This window comes from Pogonomyrmex barbatus, unplaced genomic scaffold (genome assembly GCF_055798465.1).
Source record: "Pogonomyrmex barbatus isolate J1 unplaced genomic scaffold, ASM5579846v1 scaffold13, whole genome shotgun sequence".
NCBI lineage: Eukaryota > Metazoa > Arthropoda > Insecta > Hymenoptera > Formicidae > Pogonomyrmex > Pogonomyrmex barbatus.
Genome location: NW_028297109.1, coordinates 448,103 through 458,079, shown reverse-complemented (window position 1 = coordinate 458,079; position 9,977 = coordinate 448,103). Strand labels below are relative to the sequence as shown.

At 42.6% G+C, this 9,977-nt stretch overlaps 2 protein-coding genes across 2 annotated transcripts; one reads left to right on the top strand and one right to left on the bottom strand.

Annotated features, from left to right (window-relative positions):
- Nucleotides 1-1,529: 1,529 nt before the first annotated feature.
- On the bottom strand, nt 1,530-4,156 carry LOC148937501 (uncharacterized). The gene has a single exon (XM_089072278.1). It carries the CDS (start codon nt 3,346-3,348, stop codon nt 2,524-2,526), a length of 825 nt encoding a protein of 274 aa, XP_088928404.1. The 5' UTR covers nt 3,349-4,156; the 3' UTR covers nt 1,530-2,523.
- Nucleotides 4,157-4,356: 200 nt separating this feature from the next.
- Nucleotides 4,357-9,391, top strand: LOC148937500 (uncharacterized). The gene is made up of 6 exons (XM_089072237.1): nt 4,357-4,670; nt 4,751-4,846; nt 4,935-5,015; nt 5,094-5,135; nt 8,135-8,309; nt 9,229-9,391. The coding sequence occupies exons 1-6, from the start codon at nt 4,364-4,366 to the stop codon at nt 9,389-9,391; spliced, it is 864 nt and encodes a 287-aa protein (XP_088928363.1). The 5' UTR covers nt 4,357-4,363.
- The last annotated feature ends 586 nt before the right edge of the window (nt 9,392-9,977 follow it).

Sequence of the window (9,977 nt, the reverse complement as noted above, 5' to 3'; positions counted from 1 at the left end):
TCTATCTTTGGATCATGTATTTAAAGAAGCTAAAGGCCATATCAGACGATTGCGCTGCTACTTTTGTCGATTGACAATTTTACTATTACCAATCACGTTGTCTGTAACTAGGGCCTGCTACATTGTGATTAGCTGAAATGAAATCATCAATCAGCAGCCGTAGCCGTGCAACCACTAGTTTGATATAACCTTAAAGCCGTTTCATACTGGAAATTGAGATTGTGACTAGATTAAAATGTAACCAATTAAGAAGAAGAAAACTAGGCTGATGTTTAATGAATTTTGTTCGGATTGGTTAATCAAACTGTAACGGAGCGCATCCTTCCGCTCCGTTCCTCCTCCGGATTTCCCCCGACCGACCATCCGTCGGGGACCGCCGAACATCAGGCGGAGTGCGGCAGTGGCCGCAAAGAGGCAGCAATGCCTCCTTTTTTAATTTCTTATACACGCGAACTCCGAAAGCGTCGGAGAATACCCCGAAAACACGTATGTTTTCGTGGTATTTCCCCGCACCGCGCCAAGCGTCGCGTCCACAAGCGCGCAACCACCCCGCACCGCGCCGCTACCTTCCCACCGAATTCCTTCCCTACCCAAAAAACCAATCATCCCCCGATCCTTTTTTTCCGCTCCTGGGGAGAGGGATGCTAACCCCGAGATCGACCAATCCGACCGATCCGACCGAAAATACCGAGGTCGATCTCGGATATAAAAAGGCATCGCTCTCCACAGGAAATCTCTCACTCTCCGTTTACTCCTGTTCCTAGTTCGTTTCCGAGAGCTCGCCTCGAGGAAACGATCTTCCGAAACCGGCAGCAAGCCTGAGATTGTTGGGGCTCTCCCCAACGCGCCAAGTTCGCTTGGCCTGGCCAAAAGCCGTCTCCGTAGCTCGCACGGCAAGCCGAGAGTTGCTGGGATCTCCCCAGCGCGTCGAGTTCGCTCGACCCGACTCTGCCGTTCCGAGATTTCACCGCCGAGTACTGGGGTTCTCCCCGATACTACCTCTCCGAGCACCAGGGTACTCCCTGGTCGGCCGAGTACACTCGGCACCGCCACCTTCTTCTCCGCACACAGCTGGGGCTCTCCCCGGCTGGCCGAGTTCACTCGGCGTTCACGCAAACAGACGAGGGGCACACCCCCCATCAGCCGAGCACTCTCGGCAGGGAACGGGCACACCCGTTCTCCGATCTCAACGATCCGCCGACCTCGCGAAATATCCACCCTCGCGACAATACCCGCGACACGCGTGCACGTTTAAATCGCCGATTTAAAGGCCCGCGACGAACACGTGCGACACCGCCGCCGCCGCGCGCGCCCCGCGCCACCGAACTGCGCACCGCGATCAGTATCGCGCCGACCGCCCGAGCGATCTCTTATTTTGTATTTACGCATTATCCGCGCGCCGATCGCCGCCTCGCCCGTCTACGGCCACGAACATTTAACGCGACGATTCGGTGCATTCCATCGCACCACTCTTAGTTAAATAAACATCGTTAGTAGTAAGTGGGGCACTATGGCGCGTCAAAACAAACCCCCACCACTTTCCCACTGGCGCCAGGGGCGTGGCCGAAAATTGGCAGTCGCGTGGAAATGGAGCGTTCTGATTGGTCGGTGGGGATCGGAGATGATAATTAGGTAATTAGTGGGAGCGTTCTGATTGGTTGGCTCCGTAGCTGCCAGACGCGTGATTGGCTCTACCCATAGTACCCCATGTGTGCGATTGGTTGTCGAAATGCTAGACGAGGTAGGGGAAGGGTGAGAAAGCGTCTGGGACCGATCGGAGTCCGAAAACAAAATGGCGACTGCAAAAAGAAATATGTCGGGTCTGTAAGAGGAATATACTTGTCGAGAATGGAATGCGATTTTTTGTTCGCGTGGGATGGAGCGAAGAGAAGAAAACCGATTTTTTGTGGAATTTTATTGGTTGTATACGGGATATGAAGAATCATGTTTTTCTTAGGGCGGAAGATTTTTAGGCGTCTCATAGGCGGTGAATTTTTTGTATGGGGGCAATATAGATTACGAGTGGATATAGGTTTTTGAAGACATGCGATTTTCGGTGTGTAATAACTATTATTTACCAGCTCGTACGGTATTTGGCTGGAGGAAAACAGGAACGGACAGGTTCAAACTAAAGGTTTCTGATGACGACGACGACGACGAACTTAGAGTTATACGAGGATTTTATCCTATCCACAAACACGCGGGCTGAAAAAATTTTCTTTCGATGTGCCGATAACTATGCAGGCATACTGAAGGGAGAGAGAGAGAGAAACGTGTGGGTCAGGAAAGCATAGAGGTACTAGAAGACAATAGAAAAACACGCTCGCGCAGGCCCGTGTAAATGACTTTCAAAAAGGAAGAGTTGTGAAAAATTTAGGATAAAGGGAGAGATAAAGAAACGACGTAAATTTGAATTTATGTTACCAAGTATAAGTCGAATTTATTTTTCGCATATATGAATATATTTTGTTACAGAGTTATTCTTCTTGTTACAAAATTAAATATACGAATATTATACAAAAATTATAATTCACGATTCAATAAAATTATAGTAGTAATTTCATTAAATTTTAATGTAATTAATTCTAAAAATACAATATCAAAATATGTATCCAAAAATGGTAAGTTATTTATTTGCGTTCTCACAGCAAGCTCGATATCCTTTTGGTTGCCTCGGACGGTGAGTTTGATGATATCGGCGTCGATGTAATTGTTAGGTAGACATAGTTCTACCTCCTTGATCAAATAACGAGCACACTCGTTAACAGTATCGACGACGGATGCTAGATGGTTTATACGAGCATCGACACATTTGACGATATTCTCCATCCCTTGAAAAGTAGCTTGTTGCATTACAACTGCAACGGAATAAGTTTTCCTTTTTTTCGACGGAGGTTGTTCCGCCGTTTTCGAGTCTGCTTGCGTATTTCCGGTATTGTTTTCTTTAGGAAAATTTTCATTTTCCTTATACGTCACCAATACAGCTTTCGCACCGTAGGCAGAGGTGAAGTTGATGAATATGTTTGCAAATGTGATGGGATTTACTTTGCTTTTGCTGCTTCCGTTAAAGTATGCGTTCATGTACCGAATACTGTCTTGAAATTGCTGCCACGTGTCCGCATCAAAGCTGATTCCTTCTGCAGAATTACCACTCAATTTAACGACAGGCTCGAAGATCTTTTCTTTAGATAATTGTAATCCCACGTGTAATTTCTTCGTATGAGAGGTATTGAGAGGGTACGTCGTAGAAAGCAGCAAATTTTGTTCCACATTTTGCACACAGTTCTTAAATATCTTGCGAATATTTTCTAATTTAGTGGGATTCGCAGCTTCTTGTTGTCCAGCCATATTACTCGATGAGAGAATTTTGAACAAAATGCCCACTTTTAACAAACGAAAACTCGGAGGGATATTTTCGAAGTAGACGTTTCGAATGTCGTTACTCGAGTGAAGCAGTGTAGCGGTATATTACCTACCTATATCGCATCATCCCCTCCTTTGAAATAAATAAAAAAGTACGATTTATAAATAATATACAGTTAAACCGATTCTAGAAGATTCTAGAAGAAACGCGTATTTTCGCTTTGTCTCTGCTTTTTTTCAAGGAAAAACTTTCCTTGAATAACAGAATTATTACAGATTCGATCATGTTCGAACACACGCGAATCTTCGATGTTAGATAAGAAAAATTTTAAATAAATAAATTATTGAACATTCGAATAAACTATAATTTTACGTTGCTCTTTTTCAAGGAAAGAATTTTCTCGAATAAAGCGAATATTACAGGTTTGATCACGTTCGAACGTGTCAGGGTATTAGATGAGAAAATTTAAAAATCGTAAAATCATCGTAAAATCATCGCATAAAATGCAGAAACTATTTCAAGAAGAAGAAGAAAGTATCGAAATATACAATAGAAGTACGAGTAAGAAATATTTTATAAATGTTTAAAATTTGTTAACGTTTAATTTGTTAAATGTTTGAAGAAGCGAGAACTTTCCTTCCGAAAAATTTAAATAACTATTTATTTGGACGTGCTATATATCTGGCGCCGTTTATACGCCATTAGTAAACAAAAAAAAAAGTGAAATCGAAAAAAGGTCAAGCTGCAAGTAATATAAATTTTTCAAGAAAAAATAATTTATTACTTAGGCCGAAATAGCATTTTCACTCTCACCTTCTCCTCGAAACTAGGAGATAATTCTATAATTTTTTATAAATCACTTTTGGAAAACATTTTCCCTATAAATAGTGCGTCTAGCGCTATTGGAAATCTATTTCCGAGTTGAACTCTTCTGTGTTTCTACTACGGTTTTGTCGTGCGGTATTTAAAAGTTTGTGTTCGTGATATTTTACGCGAAAAATGGGTAGTGTAATTATTAAAAAAGTCATAAAGTTAGCATCGAAGTTGGATATCCGTATAAATGCGGATAAATTTTTGTTTAAAATATCCAACGTTTCGCTTGATGCCAATTATTTACTTTTTACACGTTTTTCGTGCGAATGTTCGGATACGATATTGGGGGTGCTATATCAACTGGGTTACTTCGCTGGCGACGAGCGTTTACTCCGGATTGCCGGAGAAGTAATTGAAACGCGACGTGCGGTTGGACACGAGGAGGAAGATGTGGGTGGTCACATCCAAAATCTCCTCTCTCACCTCCGTAATGGTAAGTGACTCTATTATTTTTATAAAAGTAACTCATATATCGAACTAGCGATTTAGCTAATTTTTAATAATAAATTGTAGTAAGAAATGCGCGTCAAAAAGCCACGGCGATAGTATATCCGCTCACCCAGATTCGGAGACGACGCGCGGAGGACGAGCCAGAAGCAGGACCAGCACGTAAGTAATTTCGCTAAAAACTAGCCAGGAAGAATGTTAATATGTAATTTTTATCATTTTCTAAGATTAAAATATTAAATGTTTTTAGGAAGGGCTCGTATTTTACCCACACAGGAATTGGAGGAGGAGGAGGAAGAGGCGCCTCCGGAAATTATTCAATTATCATCTGGTAGGTTTACATTTTAAATAAATAATCTTTAAAACAAATGATAAAAGATAGAAAATCTTAATACAACTCTGTTTTTAGATACGGCTGTAAGTACTCCCGATCGACATGTGTTTTCACCTGGTAAGTTGTTAGAGAAAAAATATTAATTAATTAAAGTACATAATATTTTTATTAATCAAAGGTCATAATATTAATATCAAAAATAAAAATTTACGTTATATTTTTCTTAGAATACGATCATATGTACTCCCCTATAAACCCAGAGGAGAGAATCTGGAGCGAGGAAGAAGGGGAAGAAGAAGAAGTGCAGGAAGAAGAAGAAGAGCAGGAAGAAGAAGAAGAGCGGGAAGAAGAAGAGCAGGAAGAAGAAGAAGAGGAAGAGGAGAGGGAGGACGAGGAGGAAGAGGAGGAGGAGGAGGAAGAGGAGATGGAGGAACGTGAGGAAGAATTTGAACAAAGCGAAGAAGAAATTAGAGAAACACCGCCTGGTATATATTCCTTTTCTTAATTTCTATTAATTTCTCGATTTATGTTCGTATTTAATTTTAAATTATTGAATTTTTAATACGAATATCTCCCAGTCCTATTCTTTATGTGAGAAGGAACCGACGATAAAAGACGTTACTCAGAAAAACATGTATGTTTATCAAATTAAATACGAACATATTCTAATATTCTAAGCAAACTTAAAGTATTTTCTACAAAATTCTAATTTTTGTAACTTTTGTACAGAAGCGAACATCGAAGAGTCGCAGCGTGGAGGAGGACTTACTGTTCAAGAAAATTTGGAGGAGGAGGAGGAGGAGGAGGAGGAGGAGGAGGAGGAGGAGGAGGAGGAGGAGGAGGAGGAGGAGGAGGAGGAGGAGGAGGAGGAGGAGGCAGCGGCTGAAGAAGGAGGACAAGTGGAAAAGGAGGAGGAAGAAGGAGGACAAGTGAAAGAGGAGGATAGAGAACAAGCACGTGGCGGGGAGGTTAGAAATTTTAATCATTTAATATTAATTTCAATGTCGCGGCACCCAGAGGTCGCGGACGCGTTTCAAATAAACTCACACGGGAAGACGTTGCGAAACGTTCGATTTTATCAATCTCCAATGCCGATAATTTATGTTTTCCCCGCTCTCTCGTGACCGCGCAAATTTATCACGAGCGCGGTACGTTGCGTGCGGGGGAACTTCACGAACGGTGGAATGTGGTAAGACACCAGAATTCCTCGTTACAACGCGAACTCGCGTTGGATTTGACGAGGAGAGCTGGTGTCACCGTTCCATCGGAGGGTTGCGGGATTCGGGAAATAGAATGTTTCCAACGTTTTCTCGCCGCATCTAATATAGCTATTGTTGTTTATAATTCTGCTACTTTTGGACGCGGCGAGAGACCCTTATTTGACGGAAGCACGGTACTCGCCTCTCTTGAACGCGAACCTTTATATCGGCTAAATATTATATATCACGAGCAACATCGACATTATAGCCCAATTTTAAATTTAAAAGCAGCCTCGGGGAGTAGAGGGGGGTATTGTATTCCATGTAATATCGGGTATCGCGAGGAAAGGGGTCACCGCTGTTCGAATAAATGTCCGCGTTGTAACAACGTGCCGCCGTGCGATCAACGCGAAATCGTGGAACTCGTTAGATGTGAAACTTGCAAGCGTTCGTTCTTCGGAAACGCATGCTTCGAGCATCATCGGGCGACAAAGTCGTATGACGGTAAAACTCCGACGAGCGTTTGTAACACCATTCGTCTTTGCGAAGGATGCGGGCGGGTTGTAAAAACGACAAAAAAACACGAATGCGGCGTTTCTTTTTGTAAAATTTGCAGTTTGCAAAAACCCGTAAACCATCTTTGTTACATGCAGCCTCTCTCTCGCGAAGACAGATCCCCCGTTGTTGAGTGCGGCGGGGATTCTTCTGTATTTGCGAGAGAGAGCGAGCAGAATAACTCTGATGAGCGGAAATGCAAAAAGGGGCGAGTGGCATTCGTGTTTTATGATTTTGAGACACGCCAAGACCAATCGCTTGAGGGAACCGAAATAAAAATTCACGTTCCGACTCTGTGTGTCGCGCAACAGATTTGCGATTCGTGCGCTGAGATAGATGATTTGTCGGTGCGATGCGAGTGGTGCGGAGTACGCGAATTTGTTTTTCGCCAAGATCCAGTAAAACAATTTATCGAATTCGCAACACGTCCTACAAAACATTTTACTCATTTTACATTATCTGCATAGCGCATAACGCGAAATCGTTCGACGCGCAATTTATCCTTCGGCACATTGTAGAAAATTATTCCGGATTAGAACCGCGAGTAATTTTAAACGGTACAAAAATTATGGTCTTAACAGTGAATCGCACGAAATTTATCGACAGTGTTAATTATATGCCGATGCGTTTGTCAGAATTACCGAAGGCCTTCGGGTTACCGGATACTTGTGACAAAGGTGTCTTTCCGCATTTATTTAATACTGTCGATAATCAATCATATGTCGGTCCCGATGTTCGCTATTACGCGCCCGAAACCATGCGAACAGAGGAACGCGACCGTTTTCTCGCGTGGCACGCAGAAATGTCGGGAAAAAATGTAATATTTGATTTCCAACGCGAAGTACTTGACTATTGTCGCACCGATGTTGATATCCTTCGCCGAGCATGCATGGCCTTCCGAAAGATATTCTTACAGCGGGGAAACGTGTGTCCATTCGAGGAATGTATAACTATCGCTTCAACGTGCATGAGAGTTTTTCGGAAAAACTTTTTGCGCGAAGGAGAAATAGGAATCATTTCTTCGGGTGGATACAGATTTAAAGATAATCAGTCGCGCAAAGGCACGCAATGGTTAATTTTGAAGGAACGTGAGTTAGGTCATCGGATAATTCACGCGGGACGCGGACGTGAGTATCGTTTAGCGGAAGGCATGCTCGTCGACGGATATTACGAATGCGAGAATGGGGGTGAGACGCGGCGTCACGTCTTGCAATTTCACGGTTGCTTTTTTCGGATGCCCGTCTTGCTATCCATTAAATCGCGATAAAACGCTCGAAAATTTTAATGACTCGTTTGACGCGCGTTACGAACGAACGGTTGCAATGTCTTGGCGATTACGTCGTCAAGGATATATCCTAACAGAAAAATGGGAGTGCGTTTTCGACGAAGAAATGCGCGAGAATCGAGAGATGCGAGAATTTCTCGAAAATCACCCCATGATGCAAATCCCACCTCTCGATCCTCGCGATGCATTTTTCGGCGGACGCACCGGCAATATCGCGACTCGATACGAGGTTACGGGCACCGAGAAGATACGGTACGTAAACGTATGTTCTCTGTACCCGTATGTACTCAAGACCGGAGTTTTCCCAATTGGTCACCCTGATATTTACGTGGGCGAGGAATGCGCCGATTTAATTGGAATCGCGCCAAATTTTAATTTTACTCCGGTCGAGGGTCTCGTACGTTGCCAAGTACTCCCCCCACGTGATCTCTTCCACCCTGTACTACCGTACCGCGTGCGCGGTAAATTATTATTTGCTCTTTGCCGTACATGTTGCGAATCATTTTCTCGCGATGCGTGCACTCACGACGATCCTGCGGAGCGCGAGTTCGAGAGCACATGGGTGTCCTGCGAATTACGCAAAGCAGTCGAAAAAGGTTATTTCGTGACGCGGGTAGACTAAATTTGGCAGTATAAATCTACGTGTTATAACCCCGAAACGCGACAGGGAGGGCTGTTTAGCGAATACATCGACACTTTTTTACAATTGAAACAAGAGGCGAGTGGGTGGCCGAGCGAATGCAACGACGATGTTGCTAAAGAACGCTACCTGAGGGAGTATGAAGCAACCGAAGGCATCGTTCTTGATAAAAACAACATCGTGCGTAATTCCGGCTTACGCTCCGTCGCCAAACTCTGCCTTAATTCGTTTTGGGAAATTCGGCCAGCGGAGTAACCTGCCGAATACAGAAATAATAAGATCCCCTCAGCGTTTCGTCGAATTGCTGTCGAGTCCCGAACACGAGATAGTCGGTGTATTGCCCGTTAACGAGGATGCGATATATGTTTCATGGCGGTTAAAGAGCGAAGCGGTAGTACCTTCATCGATAACTAACGTGGTGATAGCGGCATACACGACGGCACAGGTGCGATTAAAATTATACGAATATTTGGAAAAATTAGATCGTCGCGTATTATATTATGATACGGATTCATGTATATATACGAGCAGCGGTGATCCCGAGGAGTACGAACCGCGTACAGGTAATTTTTTGGGTGACATGACCGACGAACTCGAGAGTTACGGGCGCGGTAGCTTCATCGAGGCGTTTGTCTCTGGCGGACCAAAATTTTACGCGTACGTGGTACGTACACCGGACGCACGAAAATATTAAATATGTAAGATAAAGGGGATTAAATTGAACTTTGAAAACTCGAGGCTGCTTAATTTTAAGAGTATTCATAACTTATTATTAAATAGGGAAAAAGAGGAGGAGAAAGAGATAAATCTGCGATTTAAAACAATTCGTCGCACCGCGTTTCACGAAGTAATAACGCGAAACGAGGTGAAAACGTGTGCTCCAGTTTTATTAAAACGCAGATTTATCGACAATCTTCTTTCTTATCCCTATGGTTTTACGACATAATATTTTACTTAAAATTAATTAAGTTAGGTTAAGGCTCGGATTTTCCCCGTCCTCCCACAAATGTAAATATGTACAGAATATGTATAAAGAATATGTATGGAATAAATATGTTTGTAAAAATTAAGATTATTTTTATTTTAGTTATAGTTTATTTTAGTATTAAATTTAAGAAAAAAATGCGAAATTTGAAAAATGTATATTATACGGTTTCGATTAGAAAATATAAAATTAAAAATGTAAATTTGCGTTTAGTTATTAAGAAAAAAATATAATAAAAATATTTATTTCTCTAATCATAAGAAAAAGTATAATAAAAATTTTGTAAAATTAAATT

Bases quoted from the DNA above. Each gene is read 5' to 3' on its own strand.
- LOC148937501 (XM_089072278.1), bottom strand. From the start codon at position 3,348: ATGGCTGGACAACAAGAAGCTGCGAATCCCACTAAATTAGAAAATATT.
- LOC148937500 (XM_089072237.1), top strand. From the start codon at position 4,364: ATGGGTAGTGTAATTATTAAAAAAGTCATAAAGTTAGCATCGAAGTTG. The intron at 4,847-4,934 runs GTAAGTAATTTC...AAATGTTTTTAG, and splicing joins GCCAGAAGCAGGACCAGCAC to GAAGGGCTCGTATTTTACCC. The intron at 5,016-5,093 runs GTAGGTTTACAT...CTCTGTTTTTAG, and splicing joins AATTATTCAATTATCATCTG to ATACGGCTGTAAGTACTCCC.